Consider the following 19,583-nt stretch of genomic DNA (forward strand, 5'->3'; position numbering starts at 1 on the left):
TGTTGTCATGATGGACGAGCTATAATTCTTACGGCCACTTGAGGCCTTTGTCACTTGAATGTCAACATAGTTGTTTAGGAGGACAGTCTCTAAATTACATGTTTACAAGACAGAGTCAGTATGAAAAAAACTCAACGTTCTACCACGATTTCTACAGAAAACAATGTTATTAATATTTGCCATATACAACCAGACATTAGCTTCCTGCAGAATCGTGACAAGAGATATTTGCTCACATCAATTAGCAGTGGCACTGACTTGACTCAAATTACAACTAGCGGTCAGTGAAAGATTGCTGATGAATCACATGTACCAGCAGGTATCAGAGTATGGATGTTGCGGGTGTGCACCACACGCCTTAATTGGGTTCGCAGGCATATGGGTGAACAAACAGATCTATAATTAAAACTGGTGATCTCCAGCTGCTGTGTAGATTAGTTAGCCACATGGGATCAATCAGTGTGACAGATGGGATAATAGCTAATGCACCGTTTTTTTTATGTATAGAATATTATTGATTTGAAAAACTAACACGTTATTTTTTACTTTTACTGGATAGCCTGCACAAGTACTGTACTTAAGTACATCTAACTCATGCTACTTTATTCCTCTACGCCACTACATTCAGAGGATATTTACTGTTCTTTTTACTCACCTTCATTTTTTCAACTGCTATAGTTACTAGTTTGATTTTATATACACAACGTATGATGAATTTATTAAATATAATGCATTTTTATAGATTAAAGGCCTCTCAGACCCTTAAAGGTGTATTCAGTTATGTGTCGATTAGACTTACTTAGGTTGGAGTTGCTGTAAAGAAAGTACAGCAACCCGGAACCTGGAAAATATTTCTAATGTTGTTGCACACGATAATAACTTTGAAGGCTTTGAATTTGGAGCCATTTAGCGTAGTGAGTAATTTTACTTTTGATACTAAGTACATTTTGCAAGTAATACTTAATCAAGTAGAATTCCAAGTGTATGACTTTGTTTTACCTTTACCTTAATTAATTGATAAGCTACAACTATTCCAAGTTGAAAACCTCTGCTTTTCTCTGTTTTATATCATTGTAAAATTGTGTTCTGTTAAAAATTGCTTTACATCCTCATTGTTTGTGGTGCAGAAAAGTATGGAAGTGATAACCCTTCCCTTTGCCACAAACTGGACTTGAACATGAACGAGACAACATACAGAAATTACCATAAAGCGTTGTTATAACACCAAACGAGGACATATTTCTTGTTGTATATGTTACATGGGTCATTCATACAAAGATGTACAGTATGCTACATCAATGGTAATTGTGTTGGTCACTGAAACCCCTGGAGAGTTTTAACTTCCTGTTAGACCTCTTATGAACACATTTTTATGAAACTGTATTATCAGAAATCAATATAAACTTATTCGAGAGGTGTAGTGACACACAAGTAGAGCATATGAAAATCCACGGTATTGAATCATGTTCTACAGCGGTGGCCTCTGAGACAGAAATAATGTGACATTTTCTGTCACAGACCTCAGGGACATGTCTTCAGTTCAACATCATGTCTGTAAGCAATTCTCATAAAATTAGGAAAAGTCAAGAATCAAGCTGATAAAACAGTGCTTTTTGAGCTGATTAATGACATTGCAAGATCATATCACACATGTGAATAAGTCTGGAACCTCTCAAAACATCTTCGATTACCAAGAGGTTTAGATGGAATTGCGTAGACCTACAACCAATCAGAGCAACTGGGCGATCCAAACAGTTTCAGGCGAGGCTCAGTGAATGGACGTGACATAAATTATTAGGTTAGTTATTACATTAGTTGTCAAACGAAGATCACATAAATGTGTTATGTGGTTGAAAAGAGAGTTCACAGATACATACAAAGTTTTGGGGAATTTCATAGCTTCTTTTTTTTTCAACTTTAAGGAGCAAACGGAACTACATCACCTTCTGCATCACGTGTGTTACTGTAAGTGAAGTAACATAACAGATGAACTGATTTGAACTTTTTCTGAACTAAGTGGTATCACCATCCGATTCACAATGTTAACAATGCGTTTAAAAGGTCCCATGGCATGAAAATGTCACTTTATGAAGTTTTTTTAACATTAATATGCGTTCCCCCAGCCTGCCTATGGTCCCCCAGTGGCTAGAAATGGCGATAGGTGTAAACCGAGCCCTGGGTATCCTGTTCTGCCTTTGAGAAAATGAAAGCTCAGATGGGCCGATCTGGAATCTTGCTCCAGAGAATTTGGCCCACCCATGAGAGAGAGACATCATGGCTTTCAAACAAGCAAAGTGGCAGTTGGTCAAGGCCACACCCCCACCCTCCACCTTGCCCCCCCCTCTCTCCTCCTCAATAGCTACAGACACAGAAATGGCACATACTAAGGAAAGCTGGCTCTAGTGGCTGTAATTCTGCACCAAGGCTGAATTTCGGGAAAGAGACTTCAGATACAGTATCAGGGGACCACTAAAGCCTATATAAAAGCATCCGAGCACCATGTCATGGGACCTTTAAAATCGTAATTGTTACATTTTGATATGAGGACAGAAAACGCTCCTGTGGGTTGTATTATATTATATTATATTATATTGTATTATAAAAACGCTCCTATCTTCGCATGGTTTGGAGGACTTGAGAACGGTTGTGATTGGCCTGTCAGATCTCAAGTTGCTGGAATTCTGTCCAAAGTGGAGGGGGACCAGACGCATCTGCCAGAGCAAATAAAACATGAGAGTGCAGATTTGTCTGTATCCCAGGCAAGGACCTGGGGTCTCCAGGACCCCAAACAGAACATTACAGTTAAATGTCTTTGGGTTTTGGGCTGTTGGTACATCAACATGATGAAGACTTTCAAAATGATAATGAAAACACTTCATTTCATCATGATTCAACACTAAACCAAAAAGAGTCAAGATTGAGGTTTTTTGTCCTTCATCCCACTTTTTACTGCCGGTGTCAAGTATCTGCTGGAAATGTACAGAAAGTACCAAACAGGGAATGCTAAAGGCAGTAAGCAGTATCAGATGAAACTGCTGAACTACCAGTCAGCTCCAAAGAACATTTAGCTTTGTCATCATAGCATCTGCTCTGAAATTTAGAAAATAAGGTCACTGGTGGATTCTCATGTTTTAGCACTGGCAGCACACAGCCTTTTTAGATAAACATGGCCCGTATCCCTTTGGAAAGATGCATATTTCATGAGGACATTTGGGTTTGGGCTTCATGTTTATCTTGTCAACGGTTAACAAAAAAGCTGTCCTTAAGGCTGCTTGTGCCCTGTGTTATCACTTCACATCCCATTGTGTTCCCACACCACCCCTGCCCTACAGACTCGGACTTGTCTCAATAAAAGGCAACAGAGGGTTGAATAATAATGGATGTCCTTCATTTTTCCTTAAAAGATGGAGGAAATGGCCTTTGATCAGTACAAGACTCCGCTGAGGATTTCATTGTGGCAGCTTCAAAGGAGCCCAGGACATGGTTACCTCATGGTAACATTTACGTGGAACTCTGCTTTGTCGAGAGATTGATTGGATGAGCGTTCGTCTCCTTAGAGAAGCAATTTCTTTATCTCGCCTGAGCGTATTATTGTGTCGGCTCAGTCCCTCTGCCTTTATCCAAGCCAGATAAGAGTGCATGGGAATGATGAGGTTGCCGATAACTGGGATATCTTGGTAAGGCTGTTGAATACTAAGTTATCATCAGTATGTGTCAGGGGAAGCAAGGTCGAGCTGAATAGTTTGGCTTGCTTCCATCATGGTGTGGAGAGACAGGTGGCACAAACATGATAAATGTGACAACAATATTAAGCAGCTCAATCATCAATAATCAAACGTATTAGGGACTTTATAAAATGATTAAAAAGTAGGGTAGATAAGGGACGGGCAATGCTTTGCTAAAGGGAGAAATTTATATTCAAACCTTCCCTTTTGAGATCAATTCAAAAAAAGGGCTTCCAATCCTGTCAGCGTTTTGGGGCTTACTGTATTATTATTTTCCCATCACAGTCAACTATAGGACCAATATGTCCATTACAAACACATAATATTGATATTAGTAATTGAATGGATAACACTGTGTAATACAGCCCGCAATTTACAATGTAGTTTCCTTGTATGAATCAGATACCAATTCAATGCTTACTGGTTCCTACTGGTACTTCCATGAAGGTACAGTGGAAGAAAACTATGGAGCACAGGAGTAAGAATTGGACAATGGAAATCGATTATACTGGATACCTACTGTACGGGGGAAAAGTACTGGGAAACAAAACTGAGGTTTAGAAGAAAAAGCGTAAACACTGATATTGTGCAGAATTATGTTTAACCTATTTCACAGTTATGATATAACGATAAGGGCTTTGGGAAAGTCTCTCAAAACATAGCCTGATTGGATATTGAAGAATGTATAAAATTCATGCTTGATTACTTTACATATAACAAACTTACAGTCTAAAACAAGAGCTATATTACAAGGTGTTAACATTAAATGTTATCTCTACTTCCAGTTGTTCCCTCCTTCACTTCAGTCTTCATCATAATATGTAGAAAAGTTAAGAAATCTCCCATATTAGTTGACCTATATATAATTTTAGCATTTTACTTATTCTAAAATAGAGAGTGGGTGGGAAGTCCAACTCTTTGTTATTTTTGCGATACATTTGGAAATAGTAAATGATGCTTTTGTGAAAATCATTATTCCAATAATATATCAAGGTTTATATTAGATTACACCTTCTCAAATTCATTATGCTTTGCCTGTTTTGGTTACAAAAAGAGTACTTTACTGATTTAGAACTACACTAAAATTGTCGGATACAAATGAAATGTACCAGAGTCTGGTAGGACCAGGCTATGCTCCTCCGGCCATATGTCGTGTCCTCGAGCAAGACACTGAACCCCAAGTTGCTTCCTGGATGCTGTATGTAAAGCTATCCACTGCTCCTAATACTTAGATGGGTTAAATGCAGTAATTCAATTTCACTACATTGTACTGTGTGTAAGTGACGAATTAATTTTAACTGCTAGCATCAAGCAGAGATAAGGAGTGGGCTACAGGGGTCTGGTAAAGTCACTTCTTTCTAACTCCACACCCCCAGATTTATTTATTTTTTTTCATTTTCAAACTTGTAGTTTTAAGCCCCAACTGATGCTGACTCTGATGACATCATATAACGACGTTTATCAGATTTGGCGCAGCTCCCTCTAACACAAAAGGCTTAATAAGTGTTGTCACGTATGCAGTAGAACTCTCCAAGACCAGTACAACCAACTTTGATGTGCAAAATTGGTGTGGAGTTCCCCTTTAATGGTGAAACGAGTTGAGACCAACTCAGCACTATATTTTAAGATATTAGAGGGAGGGTTCAAAGAAAATATTAATAGCGCTGGGGATGTTTTCATACAGTCCCTCATGGTCAAGCTCTCATGGAAAGATAAATACAGCATTCATTAGGGAATCAACTGAAATATCACGCTCAATATATTAGCAAGGATTTTGATTCCATATATTTTTAGCTCATTTTTCACGGAGAAGCACATTTCGGTCATTAAAGCATCAGCAAGGTGCTTTATGGTGTAGCCTGCCTGAGCTGTTAACATTTTTTTCTGTTACCCCTTCACCACCTGCTGTTTCCCCACCTGTTCCTGCCACCGCCACCTCTCTCCCCTGCTCCCCCCCTCATCCTACACTTATCCTCACCGACTCCCCGCCCCTCCCCCCACCCCCCCCAACTCAACTCCACCATCAGCTATTCTGGCTCTGCACCACTCCACCTGCATTCAGCACAGGTCCCAGGGTGCACGGGCATCCTCCGGTTTGTACATCCATGCTGTTCACACTCTCTGCTGCACCACACTGCGGTCATTTTTTTTTCTCCATACAGCTACAACCCAACCTCGATTACACGAACAAGGGCAGTTAAGACAATCCCACCCCCAAGCCCTCTGCCACCATCTACCTTTCTCTCCTTTTTTAACTCTCTGTGGTAGTTAGTGTTCTTCCACTCCTCTACATCTCTCAATGCCGAGTTATTTCACCCCCAAACACCATCTGGTCCTCTCATTGTCCACATGCTCTCTCTCTCTCTCTCTCTCTCTCTCTCTCCTTTCACCCCCATCCGCACCCAATATATCTCCCTTTCCCTCTCTCTTGGTGTCTCTCACTCTCCGTCAGCCCAGCAGCATCCTTATTCCAAGCAGCGCTGCAGCAAAACACTCCTGCCCTTCTCCGTTTTCCCTGTCGATAAAAAGATGGCATTTTTATCAGCGTTAATAAAATCTTCTATTTGTATAGCCTGCAGAAAGAGCAGGGCCTCATCTTGCATCCTCTCACTGTTGTTAATGTGTGAGAGTGTGAATAATGTTTGTCCGGGCGTGTTGTACAGAAGAGTCAGGTGAGAGAATGCAAACATATGTGTTTGTGTGAATGGGGGTCTGAAAGGGAAAGCGAAGTAGAGCAGGCACGAATAGAGTCAGAGGAGTTGCTCTCTATGAGCTATATCTGAAATGTTAAGTCTCAAGTAGAATTTTTTAAACCGTCTGACAGCTTGGTGACATAAAGCTGAGATGAAAAGCCAACAACATGAGCACTTAAAGTCTTGCACTTGGCCAGCTACACAAATAATTGTGACTTGCAAAGGAAGGTGGAGAATATAATAACATTCACCTTATTTCTTTTAAGGTGAGCTAAAATTGCAGCCAAAACAAAAGAGAGCAACATGGCATTGAAATAATTGTTAGCTACTTCACTGGGGGGACAAAATCACATGTTAAGGCACTGTGAAAAGCAATTAACACCTCAAGGTCTAAAATGTCTCCTTTGAAAGAGTTTTATTTTGAAAGACTATTATTTATCCAAATCAAAACACTTTACACTCAACAATAACCCATGTCATGCGGCTGGTTTTGACCAGGACCAAAAAATAATAAATGCATTCAAATGGAAATGTATCACCATTTCTATGCAATCTGACTGTGATTTCGAAGGAGCGCGGCTATGACAAGCAGGTGTTGGACGTAATTACAAAGTAAAAAGTTTTTGGCATAATCTAATCAAACCGATGCATGCTCTTGGATAAGGTGAAACTTGCTTCATGAAGAGGCCCTGACAGGAGAAACTTGTGGTTGTACATGTGTGATTAGCCATTACATAACAAATTACAGATTGCCATGGACTCCTAAGGAATGGGAAGGTTGCATGTGTGAGGGTGTAGTTAGAAGAAGCCTGTTTCTTATTTGATAAAGGTTTGTCAGATGTGGGGCGTGTGCTGTGTCGTTGCCAAACTTACTCCGTACGAGGTGGGAGTTGGTTTATAGGTTTACCGACAACACTGACTCACTGCTAGAAATCACACCACCTCTGCACTTTGTTGTCCTCTTCTATTTTCTACTATAAAAGGTGACTTTTATGTTACAAAAAAAAGCATTTGTTTGGTGTCTTTAGGTGGGATTAAGAGGCTTGTGTGGAACTATTGATTGTTCCTATACTGGCAATGTGTATTTAAATAGGGATTTTACTCATACAGGTCAGTTTACTTGGCACTGGAAGGACAACTCATGTATAATATCTTTTTTGGCTCCTGGAGGTGTTTTGTCAAGTCTGGGAAAATAAACCTGGCATCTGGTCTGCTCTCCAAGCCCAAAATAACCACTGATGACATATTATTTTGGGCCTTGAAGACCAGACCACTTTTTTATTCTTATTTCTTTTTGTAGATTGCTTATACTGTGTTCTTATTTTTGTTGTTTATGCTTTGTTCTAATGTGTATGCTCATATTTTTTTATATTTTGTCTTTTAATGCAAAACACGTTTACGTGTAATGAAGGTGCTTTACTCTATAAATAAAATTGCCAGTGCCATTGGCAGACATACTGTATGTGACAGGAAGCCTGTGGAGGTGGGAAGCTTGAAAGATGAGGGCTTTACTAGTTGGAGATGGTTTAAAGGAATGATGCTATTGGTCGGAAAACGTGACCCCGCTAGGGACTAAAAGACAGGATATTTCTGCCTCTGCCTCTGCCGCTTTCAACCCTATCTCCTAGAAATTAAATTTTAAATTAAATAAAACTAGTGAGACGTAATCACTCAGTGGATATTGTTTAGAGGCAAAAAATAAATGTCAACAAAGGAAGCGCTACTGTAGTGTTTGTACAGGATAGAAGTCAAAGGAAAGTTCAGGACTTTGACACGAGAGACTGGAGTTTGCATCCTCCAAGTGTGTTTCGGTTAAGGCATCAAAGCTACTTTCGTTAAGGTTAGGGAACATTTTTTTGTTTCACTTAAATGTTTTTTCGTGCTTCAAATCACTTTCAGCTTTTTTAATAAGTAACCTAGACCACAATCTTTCCCTAACCAAATACAACACAAAATGTTAGTTACCTGTATACTTTAGTTCCACCAAATGGATATTGCACGAAAAACAAATAAAATGTTCTGTTAGTAAATATTTTGCACATACATTACGTTCATTAAAACATTTCTTAAATATGTTGAAAAGACAAAATTAAATCAGTTGGCATTATGTTGCTCCCAAAACGTATATCTTATATTGATATCTGCCATTGAGTGCAGACTATTTATATTGTGTATGTAACATTTTGGTCCAATACTGCAAACCAATTTCAATCAATCAATCAATCAATCAATCAGAGATTTTATTTTGCACAGTCAAGCTTTGGTTGAACTCTAAGATCCTACCAAATACCAGGCTGAATTTGTGAATAAAAATATGCCAAAGAAAAATGTACAGTTTTTTCCACTTAATGGAATGGTGCAGACGTAAAAAATGTCATCCTGCAATTCAATATTTCACTTAAAGTACGCTTGGATACAGAATATATTCATATATGTGGCACAGCCTAAATGTTGGTTTTAAAGCGACTTACTGGGAAATTGAAAGGAAAAATCATTTTATTTTGTAAAGCCTTCCTGCGCCTTTTTCTTCTTTACCTCTATTAGAACCTATCTGCCAATTCTTATGCATTTTAAATGTTTTTTTATGTGAAGCACATTGTGATTTCCTCATGCGTGAAACATTCTATATAAAAGTGTGACCTGCCTTTCCTAATCTTCCACTGAATAAGTCCTACAACCAAAAATATTTCATAACAGTATGGGGAGCACAGCATCGCAGCTTCTCCACGTGGGAAATAGAGTCCACGGAGAGGAAAGAGAAAATCAATAGGAGTGGAAAAGATTACCAAGTGCGTGGGAGCATCACAACCACCTATCAGAAAGTAATTCTGTCTCTTGTAAAATTGATATTATATACACTGCAGCCTGTTCTTAAACATGAATGACTGTAGCCTTGGAAAAGATACACCTTGGATCCCAAGGTGTATCTTTTCCCTTTCCCACCATGCCTTGAGAGCCATCGATAATTAACACTGGCTTTGTTTTTATTTGCATCGCAGAACAAGATGATTTGTTGCTGCTAGGCCCCTTTAGCATCTCCTCTACAGCCGCAGCAGGATGCGCTCGGCTCTGATCAGTGTCACTTGGCTGTTTATGCATTCCACTTGGGACACCACTGCACCCTAAACTAAAGCTCCTTTCATGACACCACACCGTCAATTAGGTGTATCGAGCTGCTTTTTTCCCCCCTGCTTACGTCAGCTGAGTTGGTGGGGTGTTGGAGCTCACTGCCTCCATCTGATCTCCATCTGTAGTGAGACAGACCGACAGAGGTCTCTTCACAGCCCACTGCTGTATACTAACACTTAAAACCTCTCCATCACATTTTATATACATCTCTGTCCTACACAACATCGTCTGCACAGTTTAAATTTCCATGCCGGCTTTTCCACGGAAGCCCCTTTCATTCAGCTTTCATTGCTGCCTCAAGCGGCTACACATAGTCAGCTGAGTAAAACAAAGCTTTAGTGGGATTATACTGATGGGCAGCCACTTGACTCTAAGTAAATCACTTAAATGGATGAGCGTTCAAATCTATGTACTGGCTGACGCTCATGTATCTTTAAGGAACACGCCGACTTATTGGGACTTTAGCTCATTCAGCGTATCCCCCAGAGTTAGATAAGTCCATACATACCCTTCTCATCTCCGTGCGTGTCGTAACTCTGTCTGACGCACCCACCGCTAGCCTAGCTTAGCACATATGCTGGAGGTAACCGGCTCCATCTAGGCTAATGCTCCCAATAAGTGACGAAATAACGCCAACATTTTCCTATTTACATTTTGTGTAGTCACAGCGTGTACAAATAACAAGGTCACATGAGACACAGCCATCTTCTAACCGTATACGTACCTGGAACGATATTCTCAGAAGGCGAAGCATTGCTACTTGGGCGGAGTGATTATTACTCCAACTCTGAGCGAACTCCAGGTGAACTCTCTGCTCCTCACCACGAGGCTTCGCCTTCTGAGAATATAGTTCCCAGTATGTATACGGTTAGAAGATGGCTGTGTCTCATGTGACCTTGTTATTTGTACACGCTGTGACTATACAAATCACAACATGTAAATAGGAACATGTTGGCGTTATTTTTTCACTTATTGGGAGCAGTAGGCTAGATGGAGCCGGTTACCTCCAGGATTTGTGCTAAGCTAGGCTAGGCTAGCGGTGGGGGCATCAGACAGAGTTACGACACGCACGGAGATGAGAAGGGTATGTATGGACTTATCTAACTCTGGGCGATACGCTGAATAAGCTAAAGTCCCAATAAGTCGGCGTGTTCCTTTAACCCTTTCATAGTGAACTGAAAAAGAGAAACAAGCCACCTCTACAGTAGAAGAATAAGCTGTCAGAACAGTGCAACTACATGCTGATTTTACACAGTGCTGCACATCACTTTGACACATCCAGCCCTTAGGTGCACTCTATATTTATTTAAAATTTAAAATAGTTTAAATTTTTCATGATTAGCTGTCAATTGTGATTACTAAGTACTTATTAATTTTAACACACTGGCGGAGACCTTTTGCAGTAGGGCAAGGATTTTCTAAAATAATTGCTTGCATGCATTTGGCTCTTCTCTAAATGCAGTACAATATATTTTACCTGTTTTAAGAGATGTTCCTTTGTCGCCATGAAAAGACAAGGCCATCCCCGCACTGCAAACCGAGCAGCCTCACTTTAGTCATGCCGGACTGATGCAGCGGAGGAAATAATTCGCTGTCAGAAAACTGACAAAATAGTGAGCACATCCCTCACTGAGTACTTCCACTCTGTCCCCGGGCTAATCTGGAAAAGTGTTGGAGAGGACTGAGAGCTCTTCATTCACAAGTGTAGCTGACAATGAGTCCTCTCTCAGACTGGCGGTTCAGTGAACAAACACAAACACTTTTAGTGCTATGGAGCACATTATGGGAAAAGTGGCAGCAATATGGTTCTACAGAATAGTTGTAAACATTAGTGTTAGGCTGTTTACATTCAGATGAATACTTCAACATTTGGAAAGTCTTATTGAGAGTTTGGATGAGGACATTGATACAACTCTCATGTCTGTACAGTATCTACAGCCAGCAGCCTTTTAGCTTAGCATAAAGCCTGGGAAGGGGGTGAAACAGCTAGCCTGACTCTGACTAAAGCATGGTTAGTATAGTAAACTCTTCGAAGCTTGATGTGTTCCAATTTAGCCGATTTCTTATTTGTTTTTATAGTTTTGCCCTAACCAAATCTGTAGTGTGACATATCTGTCCCGCCCATAGACTGTTAATATTAATGGACAGAGCATGTGTGACGTCACCCATTGGTTTGTGGAGATCTGCTATCCGTCGTCGAGTTTGCCGTTACGGGCGCAGCCATCCTGGTTGCGGATGTGGCGATTTTAGGCGAGAGGGAGGAATGAGGGAGGTGCCCTTACACTCTACGTTACGTTACACACTTTCACTGGCAATCACATCATAGCCACGCCCTAAAACACCCCGCGCTCTATCTGGAATTCAGATAGAATGCAGGTTTAAGGCCCTTCCGCAATTGCAGCACTTCGCCGAACCGGATGCTTAGTCCATTAATATTTACAGTCAATGGTCCCACCAATGTCATTTTCACTTGACATAAAAGCTGCAGTAGTGGTTCTTAGAAGCAGTTCACTTTAACACATAACTGTTGATTTGAAAGTTGTGTACACTGAGTAAAGGAATAGTTAACCCAAAAAGCGATATAAATTGTATATTGTTCTCACATTTCTAGACTTTCTATGGTCCCAAAAAATGTATAACCTTTTTTACTGTCTTTTGTTCGGCCTCCATTGAAGTCTGTTTGCAGTCATATGCTTTCATTTTTTGGGTGTTCCGTTCTCCCTAACACCACTGATAGAAACCTTTTTCTGGGAGCATAGGGAGGTGAGTACTACTATTTCTTTGTTTTTGTGTGAACTATTCCTTGCACGTGTTTATATCTCATCCAGAGTTGTTGCTTTTTTCTGTTATTCTTAAACCCGCCTACTAAGCTCTGATTGGCCAGTTTTTTCTCTAACTGGCAGAAACAGCCTTCAATGAGCACGTCAGACCTTTTTTGAACCATGAAGAAATCAGAGACGTGTGTTGGTATTCAGACATCTGTTACCATGCTACATGCCCATGGTCCTAACCATTCTCTAACAGAATATATTTCTACTTTTATTGTGGCATGTACCCAAGTCTCTGAAGCATAGACTTTATTATGTTTGCCAATTTGAATAAGCATCAGTGACAGAAGCACAGGGGGGTTTTATCATTATTAAAATCGCCTCAGGACAATATTTTAAAGTGAACGCGGAAATAGAAAAAGCATTTAAAAATAAGTTTTTTTTAGAGGGCAATTAGAAATGGACTGTGATGTAAGTTGGCAGCCCACAAAGGGCACAAGTCATGTTATCTGTAGCATCAATACTATATTGAAAAAAGAGTCTGCAAACATTTAAAGTGATGTAGGAGTGTCCAGGGCAAAAAAGCAGGAGAAAAACAACACAATGCAGAGCTGCCAAACAGACATGAGATTGGCTTTGTGTCAGGTTCACTAACTGAGTGGAATCCAGTTACTGACATACTTTCTGCCATCAAGGGGCTTTCATGGATGCCATGACATCAATATTTTTAACAACATCATAGAATGAAAACCCACGTAGCCTATAGCTTCATTAAAAGATGAAAACAGAAGCAATTTTATCTGAAATGTGTTAACTTACGTGTTTATAGGATACAGAGGGAAAGCACAACATCAACCCAAGTTTGGTCTTTATACGCTGAAGTAATTCAGTTGGAGAATGTATTTTCGGCTACTATATCAACGTACAGAGGTCAAAGGATATGTATCGCTGAATTATGATTCAGTCTAAAAATGCATTAACAAATTATGCGAATCCTTTCATAACATAAGAAAATAAAACTGTTTACACAGCTCCTATACATATCACTGGTGGGAACAAACAAAGTTATGATGTCAGACAATAATCTTTGGTGTATTTATGATATATTTATTTGTCAATATTGTAATTTATTCAGCACTAACTTCATATCCCAGCACCTACCGCACTAACTAACTCAAGATCTGCCAGACCTGATAAAACTGTTCATGGTGTTTAGACACAAAAACATAGGCCATCATTTCTAAACATAATAATAAAGAAAACGAAGACATCTCCAGTGTCCCTGCTTTTTTCACCATTTCCAGAAGTGTCCCAATCGAATGGGAGTGTGACATTGTTGCCTGTGAGCTTTGTGCATAGACATGCCAAACTCAGCAAACGCAAACTGCAGGCCCATTATGTGACCCACTCATGCAGTGCACGTCCCTCCCGGTCCTGCTGCAAAATCGATGGACTGTGTGCAGGCAGGGGCTGGGCGGGGTGGGGCTGACAGATCTCAAATCAGTAGAAAGACCATTTCTATTGATCTGGCTAAATCGGTGGAGACAGAAGCAACCCTATTCACAACTCTGGCAATCTATGGATCCTCCATTGGGCTCTGACCTACATTACGATGACAAGTAAACACAACTTCAGAGGCTTCACTCTCCATCCTTCTGCCTGCTCTCTTTCTATCTCTTTCTGTCCCAGGCTCACTTGCTGCTGCATGGGTTTCATCCACCCTCTTGGTGTGGAAAAGCCACGTTTGTGCTAACAAGATCAATTAAAAAGTGGCTGTAAATGAGAGTCTTATTTTTGTATTTTGTAGCTGTGGGGCGCTTTTTTGCAGCTCTGTGGTGCTTTCCGCTGAAGACGATTAGTGCTGTGCGTCGTCCCATATATGTTTACTTGCCCACTCTCGCAATTTTATGGTAGAGTCATTGCTGCTACATTTAGGGGGATAATAAGCATTTGTCCCGGAGCACAGAAATCTGTCTCTCTATTTGTATTTATATTTGTCACTTTGTCTGGTACACCCTCTCACCCACACATATATTAATGTACGAGGTCAGAGTCCTGAGCTTATTTAGTAATGGGAATTAACTGACTGTAGCCCAGAGTGAGTGAAGAGTCAGTGGATTACACTTTGAGTCTATTAGCACCTAAAGTGTATGACATATAGTATGTAAGCACACACACACACACACACACACAAACATTTCTGCACCAACCTTGTGATGTCTTTTCATGCAGTGCTTCGAAAAAGACTTGTTTCCATGACAATCTTGAGTTGATGCACCTTTTCATGACATGAAAGCATTAAATAGCAATTAAGACTGAGTAATGTCCCACGTTTGTTCTGACAGAAAGAAACAGAGACTCCAAAAAATCTGAATAATATAATAGCACTACTGCCTGTACATGTGTACAGTGTAGGGCTATTTTGACGGTTTAAAAATAAAAAATAAATTCCCGCGGAATAACAGATTTCCAAAATACGATTTGCAGCACAAACCCACTGCAGTTTTTCTGTTCCTTTTTTAAAATGACTTAGAGAAACACCGAAGCATAATAAGCACTTGATTTGTGTTTTCTCACCATTTTCTCGATAGAAAATGTTGAAAATGTTCAAGACATCTTGCTGTTAGACTAGTAAGTAATATTAACTGGCTTGCCATGTCCTGTGCTGTTGCTCTTGCTTGATGTTTGGCTGTGTTAAACGTGCGGTATACTCGCCGCGGCCGACCTGTCTCGCACCAGTGTGACGTCATGGGAGTGCCGTTACTATTTATAGCCGCGCTGGTGGTCGCGACACTAGTTGCAGTCTTCTCCTGAACAGAGGTGGCGCTAATGAGGAAAGGCTACCGACTTTTGCTATTTCTACGGACTAGAAGAAGAAGAAAAAGGTAAACAACGGCAGAACTGGCAGCAGCATTGACGTCAATGCTTCGATTTGATTCGATGACCTTACTTCTTCGGATCAAGCCTTTCATTCACCGTAAAATAACTCATCTTAACCCAGTAAGTTTACAAGAGAGACTTGCAGTCACTCTGAGAGTCCTGGCATCCGCTTACCCTCGAGCTCGTCTATGCTTCCTGTTTCCGCTTTGTCACACGCTGCTGAAAAGAATAAATCCTGGCGCGGCAGCGAGATCTACGGCATTTTGACGTCACATTGGCGCACGACAGATCGGCTGCAGCAACTGTAAAAAGGCCTTTAGTAAAGTTGTCAACTTGCTTGTTTTTAATCATAAGTAATATTATCATGAGAACTGCACGTGTACAGCTGTCTATCTTTACAACAGCAGTGTGTAAGTGAATAACATTATGAAACTGTAGGTTGTCTATATTTACAACAGCAGTGTATAAGTGAATAACATTATGAAACTGTAGGGGGTTTTATCATTATAAAAATCGCCTCAGGACAATATTTTAAAGTGAATGTAAAAAATAACACTTCTTACATAATGTTGCTCTAAGGAAACATTGCTTAAAAACGAAAGCGAAAACAATGGAAGAATTTGCCTTACCATAAAAGTGTTTCAAACAATAGTGTCTTTATAAATACAGTATAACTCAGTACAAAAGATATGAAAAAAATAGACATGGAAAATAAACAGAAATAAAACATTTAACTACAAGAGCATGACATTCAAAATGTAAGTTTTGAGAGGTGATTCAAAGCTCATGTTTGGAAAGTAGTTTTAAAGTTTTGATATACATTCAACTTGATGTCCTGCAGGAAAACGGCAAGCTGGCTCCAGTAGATACTGTCATCCCGGCTCCTTCGGTCACTGCAGACCAGCAGCTCTGACCTCAATCATAACAACGCTTCCCACTTACCCGTCGCAGTTTGACTCCTTGACCTCTTGTTGTTGCCTTGAGAGCAAATTAGACACCAACATGTGCAGACAGTTTGTCCCAGACACTTCTTGCTGCTGTGTCATGAACCCGTTTACTGACTGTAAGCAAAACTTCATCAACCTTTTCAACTTAACTCTTCAATTTTCAATCATCAATCAAAACAATGTTGTTCACTTCACTCTACAGAAAAACACAGTACATTTTAGATTGTGTGCTAATGCACTATTATGGACTAAAAAAGTTATTCAGATTACTTTACAGTTACCGGTATTTTCCACCAGGCGCGTCTGCGCTGCGTTCCGGAGACGCCGCGGGCCCCTTGAGCAATCGCTGCCATTGCTGTCAATGCTCGATGTTCCACCAGCGTCCCAGGAGCACGTGTGAAGCGGCTCCCCGCTCTGCTCAAGATACGCGCCAGGTCTATTTTCACGCGGTCTTCTGTGGATTTGCCATTAAGACAAATCCACAGAAGACCTTCTGTTTCAGCAATGCAGGACATAAATGGAAAATAATAGAATAGCCTCCTTATTGACTGAGCAACAACTATACACTTTTGTGGCAATTTTTTTAATGGGATCTTTTAATATATGTGAAAGTAAACAAATGAATACCAAGGCCAACTACAAGACTGTCGTCATGAACTCCAACCACTCACTTCCCGAATCTTCTATCATCTATCATCTACTGCATCTTTAAGTGTTGAGTAAGTGTTATTTTGGATAAGATCTCCTTAGAAACTATGTGAGAATGCATTAACAGTTGAGCTGGAGGAGGAAGAAATCTATAAATAATCTATATAAGCGAAAGGTGTTGACTAGAGCCCCTAGTGTACTGCGCTCCTCCTTTTTACACATGATGTGAACTCTCATTTTCTGCGTCAATCATAAAGTGAAGTTGAAATCAAACAGATTTGGATTCTGTCTGGCCCAAGAGCCGTCATCCCATCCACAGAATATTGAGGTCACATTTAAAACCTTTGAAGTCACTCACTTAAAAGTCTAGATTTTGAATGAGACGTGTAAAAAACTGGGTCTGTGCGAACCACACGATATATATATATATATAACAGCTTGTAAATTGTTGTTGAAATGGTGGCAACATTGAGGTCTGACATTAGCCATCAGCTGCTACTATGACTCAGACGCGTTATTTTCAAAGACGGGCTTTATGTTGGAAGAGCTCCTCCATTTACCTGGAGGATCATAACATAATTGGCTTCTCAGGAGGTGAAGCTTGGCGTGGCTATATGGTCATTATTTATCCTAAGCGGCAGCAACACACACACACACACACACACACACACACACACACACACACACACACACACACGGAGTGTGCTAATAAACACTGCGACCCCTCTTTGACAGCACTTTATTGCTGAGAGAAGATGTAGAGGTGAAGAGGTCACTCATTCCCAGAGGGAGATTGCAGCTAGATTGCATTTCAGCATCCAAGGCCTCATCTCATTGCATTACCAATAAGAACAGAAGTATGACAAATCAAAGTAATCCTAGCTAGGTAACCAGAGGGGTCAGCATCCCTTCAAAACTCTGACTGCAGTGGATTTCAGAAAAGGGAGTCTGTGGCAAAAAAAACTACCAAAAAACACGGATGAAGCAGGGAGCGAGATCTTTAAATGTGAAGCTGGAATATGACAGGCTTCACAGTGGAAATGAAAGTGATCTGTTGTGGGGCTATCGGAGTGCGATTGACAGAGTCAGACAGACGCTGAGGCTCAAATTTCCCCACGGCGAACAGATACGATCAGCCAACAGTTTGACAGCAGATGCTTTGATGGGCTCAGAAGCGCTGTTGTGTGGGGGGGGGCGGCTAAGCAGAGGTATGGGCGAAGAATTACAGCACAACGGTAACGCTGTGATTAACTGGTGTACACATAATACAAGCCCTAAATATGCCAAAGCGTAACACAGCAAACAATGCAGTGTACACCCACACCTTGAGTACTGTATAGGGAACAGAAAAAGCTTGACTCACCCACACAGTGGGCTTTGTACACACGATCTAAATGCGTGATCTGTCTCTTTCTCACAGTCGCCCCCCCCCCCCCCCCTCCCTCCTCGCTCCTCTCACTTCATTTCGGTTGCACAGACACACATAACAGAGCTTCCTCAAACAAGATAAGACAAATGTGAGTAACAGAGAAACAAAAAAAAATGCAAAAGTCAGAAAAGCAGAACACCACTTTCTGCTAAACAAACATCCCCCAAACCTCACACACACACACACACACACTCAGAGATAGAAGAATTTACTCACCCAGAAAAGGAGGTTGAAGAAGACCATTCCATATCGCAGGGCCATCATGCAACCCTCGGCCATCCTGCAGCGCCGCAGTTCTAGGAGGAATATGAAGGAGAGGTCCAGGTAAAACACCACATACTTCTTCCCCTGGGCGTAGCGCCCCTTGGACGCCTGCGGCTCTTTTGTCGTGTGGAAGCCGAACGCAAACGGCGGCCGCTTGTACTCAAACTCCCCGCTGAAGCGGTGAAAGCCAGAAGTGAACGGCGGCGTGTCGGGTTTGCTGTCCAGAGACGGACTGCGCCGGTACGGAGTCTCGTCGGTGCTCGAGCGTCTCATTATGGAAGCTGAATAAGCCTTTCAGAGGCTGGAGTAGTCACTCTGTGTACGTCAGGTCGGAGCAAAGTCCACAACAAGGGAGCAGAAGTTATTCCACTTTGGCGCTGAGTGATGGATTTTGTTAGTGTTTTCGAGCCTATCCCCAGTTTACCTAAAAACAGTTAACCCTAACCCCTATCAAACCCTGGAATGGCTGATTCAATTTTTTTTTTTTACCGCGGGTGTGATTACACTTGATCTGGCTTAATTTGTAAAAGATAAAGTGCTGCCATTCACTTGACTTAAGTTCCTCCCTTTAATCCTATAGCTACTATATTCAGCAGGAGACTTTGCATAATCCTGGCGCAACACCTGTGTAATTCTGTGTATTTAGGACATAATCCCAACACACACAAACACATCTGCACATCCCTGTTTCCCTCTCTGTAATCGCTGAAATACAGGTGTCATGCTCTGAGAGATAAGCTGGTTTGCAGGTTTCATCTCGTGACGGTTCAATCGGGCAAAACGACTGGAGGGCATCGACTCGACCTCTCCAGCTGCTTTGGGCTGGCGAAAAGCTCCCGAAACGTCCTACCTGGTCTCATGAGACATTCCTAAGCAGCTGCTTTCAGGCCTTCCCCTGATTGCCTGATTCCGAAACTTCTTTTACTCAGTAAGGTCCACTGAATGAAACGCTACGCTAGGTTCTAAGTCGTGGCTGAGTGTTCAGCATGTGGTCGTGGCTGTCGATGTGCTTTTGCTGACATGCGAAAATAAGAAGATGAGAGGGAAGGATGGCGAGAAGATGGTTAAAAATAAGCATGAAAGGAGAAATAACGCATGTG

The 19,583-nt window shown here is 41.1% G+C and overlaps 1 protein-coding gene across 2 annotated transcripts in view; it reads right to left on the reverse strand.

Annotated features, from left to right (window-relative positions):
* The window catches only part of tspan4a (tetraspanin 4a), a 158,061-nt gene that overhangs the window by 103,098 nt on the left and 35,380 nt on the right, over positions 1-19,583 (reverse strand). For both annotated transcript variants that reach the window (XM_028578139.1, XM_028578131.1), the window contains exon 2: positions 18,436-18,515. In XM_028578139.1, the coding sequence (XP_028433940.1) occupies positions 18,436-18,498 (63 nt within the window). In that variant the 5' untranslated portion in view covers positions 18,499-18,515. The remainder of the gene's footprint in view (positions 1-18,435; positions 18,516-19,583) is intronic.

This window comes from Perca flavescens, chromosome 1 (genome assembly GCF_004354835.1).
Source record: "Perca flavescens isolate YP-PL-M2 chromosome 1, PFLA_1.0, whole genome shotgun sequence".
NCBI lineage: Eukaryota > Metazoa > Chordata > Actinopteri > Perciformes > Percidae > Perca > Perca flavescens.